At 33.3% G+C, this 23,636-nt stretch overlaps 1 protein-coding gene across 2 annotated transcripts in view; it reads left to right on the plus strand.

Annotated features, from left to right (window-relative positions):
* SLAIN2 (SLAIN motif family member 2) overlaps positions 1-23,636 on the plus strand; it is a 68,591-nt gene that overhangs the window by 31,301 nt on the left and 13,654 nt on the right. The window contains exons 4-7 of one of the 2 annotated variants that reach the window (XM_063108234.1): positions 1,245-1,406; positions 4,321-4,680; positions 5,127-5,264; positions 15,291-15,368. In XM_063108234.1, the coding sequence (XP_062964304.1) occupies positions 1,245-1,406; positions 4,321-4,680; positions 5,127-5,264; positions 15,291-15,368 (738 nt within the window). The remainder of the gene's footprint in view (positions 1-1,244; positions 1,407-4,320; positions 4,681-5,126; positions 5,265-15,290; positions 15,369-23,636) is intronic. The other variant, XM_063108235.1, reaches the window with a different exon arrangement.

Here is a 23,636-nt window from a genome sequence, read left to right on the forward strand (position 1 = left end):
TGTACTCCCTAGTTTAATGACTTCATTGACTCTGTTCTTTGCTTAGTATATAGGTTATTTGCTACTTATTTCACCTATGACAATATCACATATAAAAATTTAATCTGCAATATTTGTTAAAAATAAAGAATTTAAATCAGGCTTTATCTGAGCTTGACCTTGTATTTTTTTCTATCGTGCACTATGCTCTTCTTTCATTGATAATATAAACATTAATTATTTTGTATTCTTCATGCTCTCTTTGAATGCCTTTCATGTTGGAGCTGACTCTTATGGTGAAGAATTCTGGAAAACAAGTGTTTCAAATAAACCTGTATTAGAAATATTAGTGACACTGTTGGGATTTTATTATTCTTCAGTAGAGGTTGATGATCTGATGAAAGCATTTCTTTAGAAACAAGTTAGACTGTTTCGAATGTGTATATCCTTTAATCCTCTAACCTGTTTTCTGTCCCCCTTTTTAGTTTAGAATGATAAAGTACTTTTTTTCCCCAATCATTTACTTCAGGTCATCTTTTGTGCTTCACTTCTACACTTCAGAGAACTTCTTGAGTCCCTGTTATTAACTTGGCCAAGGAATTTTTCTTTTTTTTCCTTGGCTGGCTGGTATAAGGATCCAAACCCTTGACCTTGTTGTTATAACACTGCACTCTGACCAACTAAGCTAATTGGCCAGTCTTGGCAAAAGAATTTTGTAAACATGGAATAATGTAGGAAAGATAAGCCTAATGTTCTTTTTTTGGTTTCTCTCTAAGGAATCTAATTTTCCTCAAATTATAGTTTTCTTGTTTAGGAAAAGTAGATGCTTTTATTCAGGGAAAGGATGATAGTATTTTTTAATGACTGTGAATTTGGAAGAAGAAAACACTACATTATAAATTCATCTATTTATAGAGCAGTTTCATTGGCTATCTTGTAAAAAGTAGAAATCTAACATATAGTTATCGAACATCAACTAATTGCCAGGGCACTGTGTTGAAAGCTTAATTGTTCCATAAGAGCATAGATAAGTTATTCAATGTACTTAAACAAAAATGTGTCTTGTATTTATGCCATAGTATATAAATTAGTTTCTATAGCCCCTTTTTTCCTTAATGAGGTTAATTTTTAATTTCAATATTTGGGAATTTTGAAAACAGAAAAGGCATAATAATAGAACCAAATCAAAGGATCAAGTTGATTGCAACAGATATGTTTATTCAGTTTTTGTCTTACCGAAGTTTGAATTTTTTTCTTTTTTTCAGGTAACTTGAAAAGTTCATCAGATAGAAATCCTCCACTCAGTCCTCAGTCCTCTATAGATAGTGAGTTAAGTGCTTCAGAATTAGATGAAGATTCAATTGGATCCAATTATAAGCTAAATGATGTAACTGATGTGCAAATTCTAGCCCGGATGCAGGAGGAAAGTAAGTATTTTAATTGCTGAAAGTTGAGGTTTTTACTATTGCGTTATTCTGTTGTGAGTATTAAATATGTCTTAAAGTCTTGTGGGAATAGTAATGTAGTGAGAATAGAAATGTCAAAATGGACATTTCAGAGGCTTATTCAACATATGTACTTGTTTGTTCATTAACTTATTTTCAGAATCGATTCTGCATAGAGCAGTTTTGCTGTGTGAGGGACAAAGAAAGGCATGTTATACTCTGCTTCTGTGACTGGTATTTGTACTCTGCATGTTACTCAGCACTGGCATTCACTTGTATAATTATTACTCTGTTACTCCGTGTTTATAGTGTAAACCAGCGTTTCTCAACTTTTGTTTGTTAATTGCTCCTCTAAGGAGCCTTTTTTAGAATTTTTTTTCCTCTTTACTCACTACACTCCCCCCTCCGTGAAATTTTAATACCACAGAAATATTCTATATCTGTCTAAGTACTGTGAGGTCTGTAAATTATGATATCTAAGATTTTTTTGAACCTACTCAAGAACCGATTTTTGCCGTTGTGGGGACAAATATCACCTCTCTTGGAAATGCATCGTATAAACTATTAAAAAAAAACCTTTATGAGAAGATTGGAATTGTGACATTAAATTAAAAGAAGAATGTGATGGTAATCCTTGAAACTTTTTAGGTCACAGACACCTTTGAAAATCTAATAAAAATTGTGGCCTCTGTCATACCCAAAATATACATATGCACAAAATTTATCATACTTTTTCAAGGGTTAATGAATGCCCTGGCTGTCATCTGAATGTAAGATGGTGGTGGTAGTATTATTCTTGCCTATGCATTTTATTAAAAGATGCCATGTACTTAACTCTGAAATAAGAAATCTCTCTAAAGTGATCCTTTTAACCTTTACAATGAAAAGATCCTTGAAATACACATTTCAGAGTCTTGACAGTTAGCTGAGGGAATGGCATTGCTGCAATTTAGTTCAAAATCTTTTCTGTTGTCTATGTATATAAACAGGTCCTTTCTGTGAATATGCGGTACTAAACTTTATTAAGCTATAACATTTATTAAAAACTGCAGAATGTTTTACTCTGCTGATTCGTTTCCCATTTCTACCCAGCTTCCCCTAGAAAGGTCGGACTTAGTGCTTGCTTTATTTATCTTTAGCCCTAAAAACCAATAACATGATTCCCTTTTCTTTTGTAATTTTATTTAACTCCTCAAGGAAACTGGTATTGTCAGCTAGTGAGGGGCTAGTTATTGTCATGGATATGAAAGGAGAATAAAGAAACTCACTCATTTCTTTGAATCCTGACCTTTTAGATCCCAGTATTTTATTAGAGGCTCAACCAGCTATTTCCTATAGATTTCTTATTGTATTTTTGGTAACAAATAATAGAAATTTTAGCCTTATTTTAATAATCCTTTCTAAACCATCCACATGCATGAATGTTTATTTTCCTGTTGAATAAAAAAAAAGATGTTAAAAATGTATGTGATACTTTCTTCAAAACGACAGCCTTTTTTTTTTTCTTTGAAGAGTTGATTTTCCTTTTTACAACATTATTTCTCAAGATTTTTTGTAGCAATTAAAAATGTAGAATTACAGATTTGGGATATTGCCTCATCAAGTTCCCTCATTTCTAAGATGAGAAGTACAAAATCTTATTTATTTATTTATTTATTTATTTTTAATTTTATTTTGTCGATATATATTGTGGCTGATTAATGCTCCCCATCACCAAAACCTCCCTCCCTCCTCCCTCCCCCCCAGAAGTACAAAATCTTAAAGCAGGCATACTTCTTTAGGTTCTTGTTGTTAGGGGAAAGCCTGCATTGGGATCTGGGTTTTTCTTTTCTAAAACAGTGCTCTTTTCACTGGTCTGTTTTGTTTTTGTTGTTGTTGTTGTTGATTTTAAGATGACTTTAGTGCCATATTTGCTGTAACTAGACACTAAGTAATTTGTTGGTTACTGCTGTGGTTCCCAAACCTGGCTGAGGGGCTAAGTGGACCCCAGGAATTTCTAGTTTTAAAGATACCCGAGAGTGATTCTCATCCACTAGTTTGGGGAACCATGTTGAATAGCACTTTCTTTATATGAATACGTGACTTAAAGGTTGAATACTACTGTATAGCAGATTCTTTTTACTAGATTGCCAATAGTTAGCAGGACTTGCTCAAACCTTACCTGAATTCTATACTTTTTTACATTGTAATTTGTTTCCTTGTCAAATATACTATGTATCAACATTTATTTTTGTTCTAGAAGCTTCTGTACTATTTGAAGGACTCCTAGGGTTGCTTGGGTATTTCTGAAGGTATCAAGCTACATAGGAGATTCTTTTGAAAATTCTTACTTTGAAGGCTTAGAATTTAACCTTGTTTTATTGAGGTCTCTTGGGTAATGAAGCAACTGAAATTTCATATATGCCCAACTATTGAATTCCCAAGTGTGGGATAGACATTTCCTTGGTACTTTATCATCTTCATGAGTAAGATTACTCTAAAGCTTAAGTATCCAAGGGGTTTATTTACTCACTGATGTATTCTTTTCACTGGTTAAACAATGATTGCTTTCCCTCAATATTCCTTTAATGTTAGTCTCAAATTTGGATTACTGCCTTTAGGAGTAGGAACATATTTAAATTTATGGTTCTACCCTTGTAATTTAGGTTTCAGAGTCAAGAAGAAATCTTGAAGTTGGGCAAGGGTTTATAGAATTTCATTCATTTTAAAAATAACTTCAGATGTGGTTTATGCTTCCTAATAGGAGAGGATGTCTAAAAGTGGAAAGGGTGTTTTCCTTCACACTTTAAACTCTATTTGAATTTCTCAATGATAACCTTTTACTTCTAAATTTTAAAAAATATTTAAATGTTTAACAATACAGTTAAAGAAATAAAATAACATTCATTGTTGCCAGGTCTCCGGCAAGAATATGCAGCCACCACGTCTCGGCGCAGTTCTGGTTCATCTTGCAATTCTACAAGACGGGGTACTTTTAGTGATCAGGAACTTGATGCACAAAGTTTAGATGATGAAGATGACAATATGCATCATGCAGTATACCCTGCTGTTAACAGGTTTTCACCATCACCACGCAATTCACCTCGACCATCACCTAAGCAGTCACCCAGAAATTCACCTCGTTCACGATCTCCTGCTCGGGGAATAGAATATAGTAGAGTGTCCCCACAGCCTATGATTAGTCGCTTACAGCAACCTCGCCTTTCACTTCAAGGCCATCCCACGGATTTACAGACAAGCAATGTTAAAAATGAAGGTAAAACAAAGCAGATTTAATAATAGAACGTTTTGGGGAAAAAAATTCCTTTATATAATTTTTACCAAGGTTTTGTATTTCAGATAGGTAAATCAAGAGTTTAAATTTACTATTTTGTTAATAGTGAATCAATAAGAAAGTAGAAAGTGAATTTAATTTACTTGGTTATGTACTTTATTTTACTCATGAAGTTACCTGTATTTAGATTTTGATTTAAGTATATAATTTGTGATTTTCTTTAAGGGTTCTCTTATTCTACCCATTTATAGACTCTGGGTTGATTTTTTTTTTTTTTTTTTTTAAGTAAGACAAGTACTTCCTGTTTTCTTTTCCAAAATATGCAGAATGTTTAAATAAATAATTTAATCTTTGAATGTTAATATTTTCATTTTCTCCATCTGAAAGAATGGTTTGATTTTTTTTTTTTAATTAAAATTCTATTGTAGAAAAACTAAGACGCAGTCTTCCAAACCTGTCCCGAACATCTAATACACAAGTTGACTCAGTGAAAAGCAGTAGAAGTGACTCAAATTTTCAAGTGCCAAATGGAGGAATACCTCGCATGCAACCTCAGGCTTCAGCCAGTAAGTGTCTTTCTTATTCTTTTATTCGTCAGTTATATAAAAGAAAAATGAAAATTATAGATATTTTATGCTGAATAGCTATATTAAGCTATAGGTATAGGAAAATTTAATGTTTATTAGATCCCTGAAGATAATTATAGCTGTATTAAAATTTTAGATTTGTCTCTGTAAGTTACCTAATTCTGTCAGTACTTATATCTTTATGAAAACTTTGGTCTCATTGGAATTTTAAAATAAACAAAGTTTAACTTTTTAAAAGTAATAAGAGGTAGGTTAAGCTTTTGCTTATAGAAATTAGAAGCAGAAATAGTAGCCAGTATAAAAACCAAAATATATGTTTCTTAGTATTTAAATTTTCCTTAGTAACCTCCAGTTTTAAAATATCTCAAAGTTTATTTTATTATTACATCATTTAGAACACAACATACTTAAAATAAGCAATTCATTGCTCGAACTTGTAGTGTGTTAAATCTGTTATCAAAGTTGGATTTTTGTAATTATTCTTTTCTTTCCAAAACAAAAGTATACTATGAGAACTTTTGTATAATGCGTACTATGTATAATTGTATAATTTACTTATATTATTATTTACTTTATAATAGTATAACTTCTCATAGTATACTTGTATAATAGCATACTATGAGAACTCTTGGATAATCTCACTTTAGTTCTGCCTCTAAAGATACGAAATTTTTGGTTTTGATTTGATTGGTTTTCTGTATCTGCTAAGGATATTTTTATGAGAATTTTTTATTGTATTCATATTATGGATATAATATTGAATCAGTATGGATGGCAGATTAATTTATAATCCTAATTCTACTTATCTCAAGTTTTTAATCTGTTATAATAAATTGCCAGAAGCCAGCATTTTTAAAGGATAAGGATTTCTCTATTTATCTTTCAGAAAAAATAGAGTTGAAATTAAACTCTTAAACAGAGAAGGTGAATTTTAGAAATATTGAAGAAAAAAATATATGTAGATTATAATTTTTAATAAATTTTGGTGATTAGATAGATACTAACCCAAGAATGTGACAGATCTTTGTAAATGGAGGAAATTTTTTTTTTATTCAATTAATATTTGTAATAAATATTTTATTTTTTGTTTTGTGACAAGTAGTATGATAAATAAATACAGGCCTTTCTACTTTAGCGTAAAATATATGTTCCTTAAAAACCTCAGACTCTGCAAATTTCATATTAAAAAATTACAGAGTGGGGGTGGGGTGAGTAGTCCTGGAAGAGACCACTTAAAAGCAGCTTTAGAACATTAATAAAAACAATAATGATCCTATAAAAATACTAGCACAATTAAAGGCATGTTAAATCCTTAATGAATAAAATAATTACTCCAGCAGATATGGGACTTTATTTTTTTTAAAAAGTTGAAGGTAATTTGATGGAAAGGAAAAGTTCAGACAAAGATCAGAGAGAATCATGCAGTAAGAACTTCTGAGACAGCGTGGCCAAACTAAGTCAAGAAGTGATGTGTGAGTGGATGGGCCCTGTTACATTACTGTACAAGTTGATTAAAAAAAGAAAGACTTACAAAATGTTATTTGTTTACTAACCAAGATAGATATGAGCATGTAACCAAAACAATTACAAATGAACTATTATGGTTATTTCTATGATCTTATAAATGCTATGTGCATCCATTGTGTACCACAGCTTACATCAGTCCTATACTTGAGCTGTAGGACACAAGGAACACGTAGTCACTGTAGCGTATTACCATCAGTGGTTGAAGTGGCAGCAGTGATGTATTCCTTCGTTTCCTCAAGGTTGTGAGGAAGAAGTGATACAAACATTAGGTTATTGACTGTTCATCTACAACTTGTTTATTGAGTAGTACAATTTTGAAAGAATTCAACTCTTTTTAAATTACTTTACACTCTTCCTGGGCTCTATAGTGTTTAGCTGACTTAACGTACTTTATGTTAAGCTGCTATTACTGGTGTCTCAAAAATCAACAAGCTAGGAAAAAAACACATCTGAATCAAAATGACTTCTGTGATATATTGACAATTTTCCTTATTAACCAGTTGCATATATTATTAGAGAAATTCACATTATACTGTTTTTATATGCATGATCTTATTTAATCCTCAGAACAATTCTGTAAAAGAGGACAATTATTAACACATTTTACAAATTAGAAATTGAAGCTTTAAGTGGTTAAATAACTTATCTTTGGTCATATACCTTATAAGTGGCAAGTTAGGATTCAAAACCAAGTTGATCCAGCTTGAGAGCCCAAGTATCATTTCTGTTTTTCATGAGTTTTAAAACTCTGTAATTTAAAGCACTGTGGAAAATTGTTACCTAGAGATTTATTTACCTCATTTATTCAGCTGGATATATGCTAAAACATGTTTTGCACCAAATTAAATTTTAAACTTAGTATCCCAGGTCTTGTAGACTATGTAATTAAAAGTACCATTATGATACTCATTATAGTACTCATAAATGGTATAGAAAACAGGAATTCACGGAACTTTTATAATGAAAGTAAGCATGGAATTTGAACTCTGTTATCCCTGAAAACCTGCAAATTAAGTTAATTTGACACTTGAGAATATCCTGTTTCTCCCCCCACCCCACACTATACATGGTTGTTACAAAAGACAACCCACAGTGTAGTACAACAGGAAAGAAAAATTTATATCATTAAGAACATTAAGTAATAAAACTGATGTATTATAAGCAATGCTTTTACAGCATATGCATAGATAATTCAAAACAGCATTTGTACTTGTTTTCAGAGATGCTTTTATATTTAGTTTAATGGGTAAGTTTTGAATTTCTCAAAACTTCACATGATAAATCTCCAAGCAGCGTTCCAGCTATTTGATAAAACCAGCTATTGTCAATATCCTCTTTACCTCATTCTATTATTGTCAGTACCAACTCTTTACTGAGGGTTGCTCCCTCATCCCCTCATACATGCTCTTTATTTGTACTATTCTAGCATCTCAAACTTTTATGAAAATGAAAAGTAATTCTTCACAAAAATAAAAAAGGCTGGGAACCTAGGATAAAAATGTTAATAGAAAAATGTATTGACTGTATCTTAAACTTTACGATAATTACTTCTCCTCTGGTGATAGAATTACCATTGAATAATCATCTGCTAATTCCCTAAAATTTTTTTCTTTAGTCTAATTATTTTTCCTTATTCCCCACAAGTTGATAATTAAGGAAAATATAATGGGATCCTAATCACTACTTTACTTTTAAGTAGAAAATATGTATGCAGTTTCATAGTGGTGTATTTTAATATTTGAATAGCATACAAGCAGAAGAGAAAATAAGGTGCCTTCTTTTTAAAATTGTATATACTTGTTTATTTTTATATTTGTAGCTGTAGCAAAGCTTATTTTTTACTTAAAATATCACAAACATATTTATTTTAGCATAGAATTACACTATTCTAAAAAATGTCTTTGGTAAATAGTAAATCCAGAATATTACCAAGTTTAAAACTTTATTTTATAAAAATATTTAAAGCTCTCTGTTGAAAATTATTACATCATGAGCAAAAATTTGTAAGTTATCTATTTTTTCTTGGTTTCATATATATCTTTGATACATAAAAATGTTTTTTAATTAGTATATATAGTTTTCATAATAGCTTTTAATTTTGATATGTACAAATATTATAACAAGTTTTATAGATTTTATACATTAATTGATATTTTATATTTTTTGTGTAAACTGCAGTTGTTAGTATAATAGATGTTGCATTTTGTTTTCTTTTAAGTGTTTATTTTTCCAGCTCTTAAGTGGTAAAGCTTTGGTTCTTACTTGCTGGTCTGCATGAACCTAACTTTGCAAGGTTGCTATTACTTGGACCACTTCTTTTGCCTTGTTACTATGCCATTCACTGTTTTTATATGCTTATTTGCTGTGGCTGCATTATTGTGGATGCTGGCATTCAAATATGAGTATTATGAGAGTTCGAATGTATTTTCATTTTTATAGCTATTTCCAATTTTTGACTATATTTGGAAAATAAGAGTAACTTAAAAAGTTTAAGAAAACCAGAGCATTGCAGAGGTCATGGATACATTTCATTTTCTCAGTTTCTTCAATTAAAGGAAGGAATGTTTGTCAGGGGCAGAGTTTTTCAAAAATCTTTCTAAGACTACCAGAGCACAGGTTTAGGAGAAAGTTTAGTTTTCAGAAAAACATAGGAATTATTGGTTAAAAAATAAGGAAAGATCCCTGTACCGGCCAACCTTCGCCTTCCCACCCCACCCTGACAAAAAAGAAATAAGTAAGGAAAGGGAAGGGAAAGAAACCCAAGACAATTTACTGAGTAAAAAAACATACCCAAAATTTGGTTAGTGTTTTTAAACATTTAAAGTACTTTCACATATATTATCTCTTTTGAAGCTCACAAATAACCTTATTTTTATAGGAAGGGAGCAGAGACCCATATAAATTATGTGGATTTGGCAACGGGGGGTATAACTAGAAAAGTGAGAAAGCCAAGGCCAAATTACTCCCTTGTCCCAACTCCTCCCTTAGTCTCCGATTTCCTCCTCACCATTGTTTGAATTACATCATGATGACCTAATTACAAATGAGGTGGCATCTTGGAAAACATTTTTATTTGACTCTACTTGAACATGTTTGAGAATGAACTGTAAATATTTTATGAGTTACCACAAAAGCGTAAAATAATTCAGTGTAATATTTATCTGTTTGCTTACATTTAACCAAATGGAAGAATATTTTTGGATAGGATATGGAGTATACCCCAGGGAAAAGGCTTATAGAATCAACATTTTGCTTTGGACCTCTCACTGAAGAGGGATAGTATCCAGGGCAGTTGTCAGCTTATGCATAGCTACATTGATCTGAGGCCAATGAGGAAGGAATTCTCATCCAGATTTCACTTACTGTCAAAACACTACTTAAATTTTACATAATTCTGAAACATGAATTGAAATAAATAAGTTGTGATAAATATGTGTAATGGGCTAATCTAAGAATGGGTAAAATATTTGTAGAACATCTAAGAATAAGTACAGTGATGTTGGGTTAATTAGACAATTACAAGGAGATTTTATAAGTGTAGTTTTTCTGGCCTTTACCCCTGGAAATTTTGATTGAATACATCTGGGATCGGGCCTCAGAATCTCTGTATTTTAAAAGTGTCTCAGCTGATTCTGGGGCATTGAGTTTGAGAACCACTGGCTTAGATTCTGACTGTGGAGGACCTTGAATGCTTAGCATAGGTCTCTGGATTTTATACGTAGTCAGTCACTTATGTGTTCCTCAGTTACTCAATAGATATTACTGGGTGTATGTTATGTTCTAAGCACTGGGAATATAAATATGAATAAGATAGACCATGCCTTCCAATAGCAGGGATTGGTAGGCAGGAACTTATGTGGCAACAGAGGAGCGGCATTAAACTAAGGAGTGTTTAGGGTGTTTCGGGAAAGATATTAAAAGATATCTCAGCCAGCATGGGAGGAACTTAACTTGAGTTGCCAAACGAAGAAAGGAGGCACAGGTTTTCCCAACAATGGGATTGGTAATGTCAAGTCTTGAGAATGGCAGCCTGAATATACAGGTTTTGTATGATTAGAGTGTAGGGTGCAGGATGAGTGAGGGAGTGAGTACAGTGATGAGGGATGAGAGATATAGATAGGGGACAGACAGATGTTTTTAAATGTCACAGTCATGAGTTTGAATTTTATCCTGTAAGCATGCAGAGCCATGGTGGGCTTTTAATCAAGGTTGCTGCTTAGAAAATTCACTCTGATATCAATGTGGAGGATGGATTAAAGTGATCTGAGACTAGGAACCATTTAGAAAGCTGTTGCATTATGTGGGAAAGAAATAAAGATCCGAACAAAGGTAGTGGTTAGAGGGTGATAAGATCTGGATGAATTTTTAAAAATTAAGTAGAAGATATTTGACTTGGTGAGAAGATTGTAAGTGGAGAGTAAGAGAGCGTTGAAGGATGATTCTGAACAAGAATTTGTAAGCAATAAAAGATTTTAAACAAAATGTCATAGGGTTGGGGATGGGACAAGTGGCATTTTACCTAGCAGTAATTAATGTTCATTCACAGTGGCTTATGCTTACTTAGTATTTGGCATCTGGAGAAAATTTTTTTTAGCATGACAAAATTATGTTCAATAATAATCATGAAATTAAGTGAGTTATACTCATAGTAGTAATGGCCAGGAAAAAATGCAGGCAGTGAAATTATTCTTTTATTGAACTTTGTATTTTATCACTTAGTAATAAAAAATATAATAAAATCAATGTTACAGTACAAAAAGCAAAAAGATATAATGGGTTAATAATGTTGTTACTTCTTCTAAAAAAGGAAAATATATATTTTTACATATTGATCTGTCACAGTAATGAATATTACAGTTTTAACTTCTGAAAATTTGTTAATAATTTCTTCAGAATTGATCTTCTTTGAATTTTTAGGCTCAACACAATATATCCAGAATTATCAATCTCTCTTCACTCAGATTTGATGGAAGAACACTGTCTTTAAATTTAATTTTGACAATCCCCCCCACCCCCCGCCCAAAGCAACTGCCATACAAATAGGGAAAATCTTCAACATAAGGATAAGTTTGGCAGAGATTCATAAAATCCCATTTTACAGTAAATTTCAGAAATTGCCATACTGTCCATGTCTTTGTTTTAGAGGGATCAAGTCAAATGATTTTTAAATGTCCTCATAGTTAAAAAACTTTAAACACAAACTGAAAGTTACATATGAGAGAAATGAGGTAACTCATATTCTTTCATTGACTTTACAATCACTGTATCATCATTATTTATTTCTAATGTGTTTAAGTATAGTAATATATTGTACAATCAGGTTGGAGGCACACACTCTGCTGAAGTAAACTTGATTGATTTCAAATTGCTAAGAACTTACTCTTGAAAGAAACGTGTAGCTGAATTCACCTGTGTCAAGGGAGACTGTCACTGGGAGTTCTCCTAATTAACTTTCATGTGAAATGCAATGTTTATCAAAGGATAAAAAATAAAATGTGCTCATTGAAAGCCTATAGGTATGTTATTAAAACTCAAAAGTAACTGCAGCTATTCTTCATAACTTAGGCCAATAAACTATTTTTTCAGGGAGGAGTATTTTATCCCTGACATTGATTATGATTGCTGGAGCATGATGAGAATAGAAAGCAGACCAAGCTGGTTTTATTTTTGTTTCTACATTCCTTGCAGATTATACACCCCCTTATTTCCTGCACTTGGTGGGGAGGGGGTGGAGGAGATGGGCAGCACATTCACCACCTTTCCCGTGATGTCCATGAATGGAGTGAAAATGATTAGAACCCAGAGGACACTCTTCTAGTCCAGAAATAGGCTGATGAAGGTCTGAATTAGGTATTTAGTAGACAATGGGATTTTAAAGAACAGAAAGATCTAAGAGATTACAAGAGATGCATAAATGGAATTTAAAGTAAGAAAGTTTTGAGCTAGAATGACTTGGAAAATGGTGGTATATGTTTAACAGGAATATAGAGGTTTTTACTGGAGCTGATTTGTGGAGGAGTATGTTAACCTAAGTAATGGTAGCAAGTAAGAATGTTTTGCTGTGTCATATTTGCTTCTCATGTTGGGATCTTGCTAATTTGGAATTACATAAATATTAGAAACCAAGGAAAGTCTTAAGTCATAGATATTTTCAAACAGCTAACACATTGGATTCTGCTGTTTTAGAGAGATTTAGAGAGTTTCTCTTAAGCTATCACACCATGTCACTTAAAAATGATTTTATCTTTAGAAAACTGATCAAATTAAGATTGAAAATTCAGATAAAAATATAGTTTTTGTTCTTATTTAAGTAACGTGACTGGTATTTTATGAAAATCATTGATTTCATCGTTTGTATCAGGCAAATTTAGAGTTTACTGCCTGATTCTGTGTCTAATCTGATTCTTCATATTTCCAGTGGACAGTTTTCACCTGTCTATAGATGCCATTGTTGTGACATCACCCATAAAACTTGAGGAATAAATAGGCTCCATTGCAATCACAGTAGCTATTTATTCGAATAGGACCTTTCCAAAAGAATTCACTGTAGATGGTATTTGATATTAAGCCCTCATTAAATTTTTTTTATAGTTAATTAATAGATATTGTGGATTGCCAGCATGTTCAGTTGGTTACCTCTTGCCCTCATATATTCCACTCCAACTAGCCTGCTTTCTGTTCTTCAAACATATTAGGCAGGTTCCTATCTCAGTATCCTTTACAGTTGTTTTTTCCAATATCTGGAATGCTTTCCCCAGATATCATGGCTCACTCTCTCTCTTCCTTCAGATCCTTGTGCAAATGTCATTTTAGGGAAATCTTTCCTGATCACCCTATTTATAATTGCAGCTTACATCTACTTGCTGTCCCCCTTTCCTATGTAATTTTCTCTTTAGCAGCTATCAGTATCTGGCAGGTTATATATTTTACTACTTTGTTTATTGTCTATCTCCCCTTTCTTAGAATATTAGTTCCATGAGAGTGGGAACTATGTCTGTCTAGTTGGCTACTGAATCTATTGTACCTAGACAGTACCTGGAATAAAGGAGATACTCAACTATTTGAATAAAGAAGAATGAATGAATGAATAAATTAATGGATGAAAGAAAATATGAATGGTTGGAAACGTGTGAATAAATATATAAATAAAGAGTATTTAATGATGACAGTATCCTTTATTTTTGTACGATAGATATAAGGTAACCTTTGTAAAATTGATTTTTTAAATATGAAGAATTTTTTGCTAGTCTCCGTGGCAATAAGTTAAATTGTTATTAAGCATTGTTTAGCTACAGTAATGTCTGGAGTGCTGTAAAATTGGAAGTCAACTATATTTGTTACTTTTAAAAAGTTTATTATCTGTGAGAAAACAATAGTTTTTTTCACTTTAATAGAGTTAAGCAGTAGAAAGGAAAGAAATTCTTATTTCTCTCTGAGGATATCAATTATCCCTTTATCCCCCCAGTGATTGTTTATGCTCTGAGTAGATTTATAGGGATGGGAGCTCTCTCTCTCTCTCTATCTTTTTTTTTTTTTTTGGACATAAATCCTAGAGATATATGAAGTCTGACTTTCAAATTAATAGGGTGATATTTTAGAGCCACTTATAGGTGACTGCACTGGTAGATGGGGGGCTCATCAGCCCATTGGAACCATAGTAACTGTTTATTGGAGTAATTGGAATCACTTTAACTCTGGCTTCTTACATGCCAATTTTGAGTGTTTCAATGCAGTTAATAAATTAGGAGTCTGGAAGAAAACTTAGCATTCCTTGTGGATCACTTTAAAAGGCAGATGCTCTGACTCCTCCAAACCCCTCAATGCCCCCCCACACACACACCCTTAGCTATACGCATATGTGCACAGCCCAGATATGGTGCTGCCCAAAGTCTGAGGTACAGGTTAGTTGTATTCTACAGCAAGATGATGTTGAACACACTAAAGCCACCAGATTGTGACTTCCTGAGGACCTGCCTGGTTCTGAGTTTTCTTCTCCTTTTTGAGTATGGGGATTATTGTTTCATGTTAGGGCAATTCATCTAACAATAACTGCTTTGCCAAAGTCTGCTTTTTTGCATTGAACAAATACTGTATTTATTTTATTCTATACTGTGTGCTTGTGTTCATCACTTTTATCTTTGTATTTGTATTCTTTGCATCTGTAGCATGTTTACTGGTGGTTTGCTTTCTCTTTGCTATTCTGACTGATTTACATATTGGAGGTTTTCTCATCTATAAGAAACTGCTTCTAAAAGTATGCACTATGCACTAAGATTTCCATCCTGTTTCCTTTCCAACTTAATGCACTAAGCATCACTTTAAAATTCCTCTGCTTCTAGGATTCTAACATATTTGCACCTTGTGGTTTCTGTTCCTTGATAAATTTTCAAGTTTGTATTAAAATATTCAAGTTTACAGAAGCTATAGCCTTTATCTTGTACTTCCAGGCAAATATTACAGTTCCTTATTTTTCAACAGCTTCGCAAAGGCTGAAAAATTTGCCTCGTACTTCCCTCAAAGCCAAACAGTTGCTTCAAACTTCATCTTCAAAAAGAGGTAACTACAGCCTCTTACTAAACTTAAAATTTCAGCAAATGGTCCTGTTTGCCTTTTGGCATACTGAGTTAGTGATGTCTATAAGGCACGTTTTAGTCTTTTTTTTTTTTTTAAATAATAAAATAATGTGGATTCATTCTCTGTTACTTGCATAAATCCAGAAGAGACATATTTTCTACAGAGGTATGTATTGGGTTGCTGTTTTAAAAGGAATAAATGATATATAGAGAATTCATCATTTTTCTCACCAACATAAAACCAAAGGTCTTTGTTTTAGCTTAGTGCTAGCTTAAAATAATAAGCACTTTAAAATGAACCAGATGTCAGATATTTTGTACATTAATGTTTTTTCCTCAGACTTTGACTTTTGGGTTTGCTTATCTGTAAGATGAAATGGGAACACTCTCACATTAGAAGTTGATAGAAATTAAATCACAAGTTGTTCTGGTTAACTGATATGTTTGGAATGATATGGAATGGTAGCTTTTGTAAGAACTGAGTGTTGAAGAAATATATGAAGCTTGGACACCAAAGCTATCCAATATTGGTTCCAAGATATTGGATGTATGGCGGCTAGAACTAAGTAGAACTGAGAGAAAACAGTGGGATTGGATAGACCAGCAATTTTAAGAACGAAGCCTCAGAGGAAATGGATGGAACAAATACAGGCAATTAGGAAAAAATATATCACCTATCCAGGACACATAGGTTTCCTGATAGTTTAAGAACTTACTAAGTAACAAAGATATATAATGGGGATTAAAACAGTAAAGAAAATTACGTGGGAAAAGGAAGTTTGAGATTTGATTTGTTTAAAAAAAAAAACTTGGTTAATATGGTTAGAAAAGTACTATAAGTATTTTAGCAAATTCATTAATGTAAAACATTCACATTAATGATTTAGTGGATTGAGTATAATTTAAGGAAATAGTTTTAGATAATAGAATCTGAAGGAAAGAGAATAGTCAAATAGAAAAGTAGGGTGTGTGAATGTTTGTGTTCTGAGTATCAGAAGTTGACCATAGGCCTCCAATAGAGATTTCTTTCGGTGCCGTGATCAGAAATAATAGAGAATAGATTATGATCTTTTGATTGAGAAGAAAGTGACTTATTAGGGGTGTCCTTATGGAATTATTTGGGAACCTTAGACTTCCTTTTTGAGACTTTCAGATATTTTTGAGTACTTCCATGGCCTGAGGTGGGAGACAAGTAAAAACAGATAAGCTTGAAAGGATTAAGGTGTCTAAAACAGGGCAAGAGATCACTTCCATAATAAAAGAGTAGAGGATTTTAAGTTTATATAATTTTATTTGTTGTATGCCTCTCTAAGCATGCTTCATATTGTTTTTTGAAACAGGTAGGTTTATATTATTTTAAATTTTTACTTAAAGATTTTATGTTGCTCTTTTTATTAGGTTAAGAAGACCATAACTTCTGGCCAATTTTTTTTTTCTTGCCCGTAGTGATTATGTTATTTTTGTGACTCTGAGCCACCAAACTGCCTACCCTTCATAATAAGATGACAGGAAAACTCAATCTCAGAACTGTTATGAACTGGAATTCTGGCAACTCTAGCCATCTCGTTGACTTAGTAAAGGGAGAAAAGTGTGTATATGCACGTGCGCACACATGGTTTTGTTTTATTTCTTATTCGACTTCAGACTTTTATATTTCCGGTTGATATTGTGGTTTGGGGATTATCATTACATACCTCTTCTCTATAAGTTCTGAACCAATTGAAAAATGGACACAGGTATAAGGTAAGATTTAAAATATTAGTTTAATCCCTGGTGAAGCTGAGTTGGAGAATACCTCTTGGATCCAAGGACAAAATAGATTTTCTAATTTCCCCTCATATCTAGTTTTTGGGAAAGAGGAGCTTCATTGACTGTGGGAATCTCTGCTCTTATACGGCTGTGAGGCAGACAGGAGACAGAGGTCACCCGTTCACACGTTGGCACATTAAACCTGTCCAATGGAGAAATATGGACCAACAGATGAGCAGTTATTCTCTCAGGTTAATTTCCCATCCTGGGGGTGAGTCTATGTGATTTTCTGGAAAGCTGATGTACCTATTATAAGGGGTGACAGGATCAAGGGAAGAAGAAAAAGATGGTTCCCTTAACAGTTGGAAATATAGTCACTTTGATTTTAATTGCATTCAGTGGTAGCAGGAGTTTGAAGATGGGAAGGAAAGTAAGAACTGTGTTGCCTGGCACAAAGAGCCACACAGTAAATAGAGAATGAATAGAATCATGCCACGGATTTCAAGAAAAGATGGACACGTTGCTCTTTGCATTTTCTGCTTGCAAGCTTTTTGTGTTTCTTTAGCCCATTTCTCTCTGAGGAAAATAATCCGTTCCATGTTTCTAAGACTTCATAGAAGTGACTGTTCTAACTACTTTGAGAAAGAGATTTTATTCATTCCCACCTGTGGGGAACTCAGTGAAGTGGAGGCAAACAGGGTAGAGACCTCTCCAAGTGAGGGGAAGAAAATGAAGACTAGTTAGGAAAGTGCTTGCAGAAATCAGGAAAAATTAAAATATAAAAACAGACTTTCACTTGGAAGGAAAGAGGCAACTAAAAGAGGAGTTAGTGGGCCGAGCCCGTGGCGCACTTGGTAGAGTGCTGCGCTGGCAGCGCGGCGACGCTCCCGCCGCGGGTTCGGATCCTATATAGGACTGACCGGTGCACTCACTGGCTGAGTGCTGGTCACGAAAAAACGACCAAAAAAAAAAAAGAGGAGTTAGTAATGGTAATTGTCTAATACCGTTTTAATATTTTGAGATATTCAAGGTGAGAAAACAATGTTTACAGAAGGCCTTATTGATATGAGTTTAAAATATTGTTTGATATCAGACTGTCTGAAAATGGAGAACCCAGGAATTTTGTCATTACCCTGGATTCAAAATTTTAAATTTCTTGTGTTTCCTATTCTATCAGATAACAAGTGTGTATTAAATCTGTATTATAAACGAGATACACTTATTATATCCTTGTCTCTTTCCTTCTCTGTTCTAGCCCCTCTTTAATTTCTCCTGTATTCTATTTGTATTCAAGGCTAGCCTCCATCATACTCAGTTTTTAAATATAGTTAAAATGTTAGGAGTCACTTCCCCTCCCATGATTTTGTTATGTAAAATTGGGAGAATTGGGGAGGGAAGAGCACAGGGGCTGTTCCCTCCAAACACACAAATTCCTGTTAGACCATTTCATGCTACTTTTGGAATGATAAACTGAACATTATAGGTTTTATTTACATTTAGACTTGGTAAGGTTTTATGATTTTCCAAGGTCCTTTTTCCCTCTTTAGTTAAATCTCGATTATATCTGTAAATTTACTTTGCTGAGAAAGTCCTAGGTCAAAATTTTCTCCTCTCTGAAATTTGTGCCTTGATTTTCCCCGTTGAATCCTGACTGCCTTTTAGAATGTTAAAGTTACCGCTATAAGGTCTAACTGGCCCCCAAGTTTATTGATAAGTCAAAATGCTGCTACCGCTAGAGGAATTCTTTTACAGTAGTAAAACTACAGCTTAGTGCACCTTTTCAAATCCTCCCTAGTTTTCCCTCAATGAATACAAGTACATTAACTTTGTGAAAATAAATCTCTCCATATCTTGAGATTGTAGAACTTTTTGACTTGTTTTTTTATAGATTCTAGTGCATTTATCTAAGAACTTAAAGATAAATAAATTTACAGATTCTAATTTATAAATCTTCTTAAACTTTGCTATTTTTAAATAAAACACAAATTCAGGAAACTATATAATACATAGAGATCTAAATGAATTCTTATAAGACAAACAACCTTGAAGTCACCTTCCATACTAGAACTTGTCACCCTTCACATGGTCTGCTTCCAAACATAACCCTCTTTTGACCCCATTTTCCAAGAGTATCCACTCTTCTGAATGTTTATAGCAATCACTTCCTTACTTTTCTGTACAGTTTTATCATTCAAGTAATGAAACTGCAGTTTTCCCTTTTTAATAAATATGTCTTAAGTTTCTCTTGTTTCATAGTTTTCCTCTATCTCTTTTCTCTCCCTTGTTTGTTTGAAGAACCCTCCAGATCATTTCTTCTGCAGAGGTTCTTACAGGTTTGATTTTGCTGATTACATTTCCATGGCATCATTTAGCAGGTTCCTCTGTACTTTCTATAAATTGATTAGTTGGAACTAGGCAATTAATTAGGTTCAGTTTTGTTATTTTTGGCAAAACTGCTTTGTAGGTGATAATGCTTCTTCTAAAGGTGTATGAAATGGGTTTCCTCTTTTTTCTGATGTTAGTTAGCAGTCATTGATGCTTAACAATGATGTTTTTCTGATGTTAGCAGTCATTAGATTTGCCTGTGTTGGACATTTTATATAAATGGGATTGTACAATATGTAATCTTCTGTGACTGGCATCTTTTATTTAGCATAATGTTTTCAGAGTTCATATGGTAGGAAATATCAGTTTGTTCATTTTTATTGACAAATAATATTCCATTGTATGGACATACCACATTTTGTTTATCCATTCATTAATTGGTACACATTTGAGTTGTATGCCTTTTTGCCTATTGTTAATAATGCTGCTATGAACATTTATGTACAAGTTGTTGCATGGACACACACATTTTCAGTTTTCTTGGGTATATACTTAGGAGTGGAATTATTGGCTCATATGGTAGCTTTATGTTTAATATTTTAAGGATCTGCTAAATTGTTTTTTCAAAGTGGCTGCACCATTTTACAGTCTCACCAGGAATGTGTGAGTGTTGCAATTTCTTCATCTCCTCCCTAACTCTTGTTACTGTCTTATTTTATTATAACCATCTAGTAAAGTGTTGTAAAGTGGAATCTCATGGTGATTTTTATTTGCATGACTAATATTGAGCATCTTTTCCTGTGCTTATTGGCCATTTGTATGTCTTCTTGGAAGAAATGTCTTTTCAAATCCTTTGCCCATTTTTAAAGTTAGGTTATTTGTTTTTTTATTGTTGAGTTGTAAGATTTCTTTATATACTCTGGGTACAAGTCCCATATCAGATATATGATTTGCAAATATTTTCTGCCATTCAGGGGGTTATCTTTTTACTTTCTTTATTGTGTCCTTTGAACCATGAAAGTTTTTAACTTGTACATATTTGTGAATACAGTGTGTTGTTTTAATACATGCATATACAGTACAGTGATTTACTTAGGACAGATAGCATAGTTTTATACCCGTTAGTCCACCATTTCTCCTCCTCCTCCCATACTCCCTCCCCTCCCAGCCTCTGGTAATCATTATTCTACTCTCTACTTCTATGAGAACCACTTTTTTTTTTTTTTTTAAGGATTCTATGTATGACTGAAATCATGAGGTATTTGTATATCTATCTGTGCCTGGCATACTTCACTTAACATGATGGTTTCCAGTTCTATCCATGTTGCTGCAAATGATAGGTTTTTTTATATATATATAGGTGAATACTATTCCATTGTGTATACTTAGCCCAGAGGTTTTTTTTTTAATTTTAAATTTTTAATTTTTTTATTTTGGGGGTGACTGGTTGGTACAGGGATCCAAACCCTTGACCTAGGTGTTATAAAGCTGCCCTCTAATTGGCTGAGCTAACTAACCAGCCCATCACAGTCTTTTTTTTTTTTTTTAATCCATTCATCCATTGATGGACATTTAGGTTGATTCCATCTCTTGGCTATTGTGAATAGTGCTACACTGAACATGGGAGTGCAGTTGTCTCTTCAATGTATTGATTTCATTTCCTTTGGGCATATACCCAGTAGTGGGATAGCTGGGTCATACAGTAGATCTATTTTTAGTCCTCTGAGGAATTCCCCCATACTGTTTTCCACAGTGACCGTCCCAATTAACATTCCCACCAACAATGTAGGAGAGTTCCATTTTCTGTGCATCCTTGCCAGCATTTGTTAGTTTTTGGCTTTTTGGTAATAGCCATTTAACTGGAGTAAGGTGATTTATCTCATTGTGGTTTTAATTTGCATTTCTCTGATGATCAGTGATGTTGAATTTTTTTTCACGTGCCCATTGGCCATTTGTATGTCTTCTTTTGAGAAATGTCTGGTCAGGTCCTTTCCCCATTTTTTAATTGGGTCATTTGGGGTTTTTTTGCTGTTGTTTGGGTTCCTTATGAATTTTGGATGTTAGCCCCTTGTCAAATGCATAGTTTGCAAACACTTTCTTCCATTCTGTAGGTTGTTTCTTCACTTTGTTTATTGTGTCCCTTGCTGTGCAGAAGCTTTTTAGTTTGATGCAGTCACATTTCTTGGTTTTTGCTTTAGTTGCCTGTGTGCCTTTGCAGTCTTGTCCAGAAAAGCGCTGCCCATTCTCACATCATGTCATGTTTCCCCTATGTTTTCTTCTAGTAATTTCATAGTTTCAGGTCTTAAATTTAGGTCTTTAATCCATTTTGAGTTGATTTTTGTCTATGGTGAGAGATGGGTCTGGTTTCAGTCTTCTAAATGTGGATGTCCAGTTTTCCCAGCACCATTTACTGAAGAGGCTATCCTTGCTGCGGTATATATTTTTGGCACCTTTGTTGAAAATCAGTTGGCTCTAAGTGCATGGGTTTATATCTGTGCTCTGCATGTTACATTAATCATTTTGTCTGTTTTTATGCCAGTACCATGCTGTTTTGGTCACTATAGCTTTATAGTATATTTTGAGGTCAGGAAGTGTGATTCTTCCAACTTTGTTCTTTTTGTTCAAGATTGCTTTAGATATATGGGGTCTTTTGTGGTCCATACAAATTTTAGGATTGTTTTTTTCTATTTTTATGGAGAATGTCATTGGTATTTTGATAGGGATTGCATTGAGTATGTAGATTGCTTTGGGTAATATGGACATTGTGATGAGGTTAATTCTTCCAACCCATGAACATGGGATATCTTTCCATTTATTTGTGTCCTCTTCAGTTTCTTTCACTAGTGTTTTATAGTTTTCATTGTAGAGGTCTCTCACCTCCTTGGTTAAATTTACTCCTGGATATTTCATTTTGGGGGGTGCTATTGTGGATGATATTATTTTCTTGACTTCTTCAGTTTTGTTTTTGGTGTATAGGAAGGCTATTGATTTTCGTGTGTTGATTTTGTATCCTGCCACTATAGTGAATTCATTTATTAGTTCTAGTAATTTTTGGTGGAGTCTTTAGGGTTTTCTATGTATATAATTGTGTCATCTGCAAATAGGGATAGTTTGACTTCCTCCTTTTCAATTTGGATGCTCTTTATTGCTTTCCCTTGTCTTACTGTGCTGACTAACACTTCCAATACTATGTTGAGTAAGGGGGAGAAAGTGTCCATCTTTACCTTGTTCCAGATCTTAGAGGAAAAACCTCCAGTTTTTGTCTATTGAATATGATATTATCTGTGGGCATGTCATATATGGCCTTTATTGTGTTGAGGTACATTCCTTCTATACCTAGTGTGTTGAGTATTTTTATCATGAAGAGTTGTTGGATTTTGTCAAATGCTTTTACTGCATCTATTGAAGTGATCATATGTTTTTTTCCCCTTCCTTCTGTTGATGTTGTGTCACATTTATTGATTTGCATATGTTGAACCATCCTTGCATCCCTGGCCTGAATCCTACTTGATCATGGTGAATATCTTTTTTATGTGTTGTTGGATTCTGTTTGCTAGTATTTTGTTGAGGATCTTCACATCTAAGTTCATTAGAGATATTGGTCTGAGGTTTTCTTTTTTACTTTATTTCTTTCCGGTTTTGGTTTGAGGTTAATGCTAGCCTTGTAGAATGAGTTTGGAAGAAGAATTGGCATTAGTTCTTCTTTAACTGTTTGATAGAATTCAGCAGTGAAGCCATCTGGTCCTGGTTTTTTCTTTGTTGGGACAATATTACAGCTTCCATCTTACTATTCATTATTGGTCTGTTTAGGTTTTCTAGTTCTTTGTGATTCAACATTGTTAAGTTTTATGTATCCAGGACTTTATCCATTTCTTTTAGGTTTTCCAGTATGTTTGCATTTGTTCATACTAGTTTCTTATGATTCTTTGTATTTCTGTGGCATCAGTTGTAATATCTCCTTTCCATTTCTGATTTTATTTGAGTCTTTTCTCTTTTTTTTTTTTTTTGTTAGTCTAGCAAAAGTTTTATTAATTGTTTATCTTTTTGAAAAAACAACTTTTTGTTTCATTGATCTTTTGTATTTCTTTAAATCTCTAATTCATTTGTTTCTGCTCTTTGTTATTTCTGACCTTTGTTATTTCTCTCTTTATACTGATTTTGGAGTTGGTTTTATCTT

Source organism: Cynocephalus volans, chromosome 9 (assembly GCF_027409185.1).
Source record: "Cynocephalus volans isolate mCynVol1 chromosome 9, mCynVol1.pri, whole genome shotgun sequence".
Classification (NCBI taxonomy): domain Eukaryota; kingdom Metazoa; phylum Chordata; class Mammalia; order Dermoptera; family Cynocephalidae; genus Cynocephalus; species Cynocephalus volans.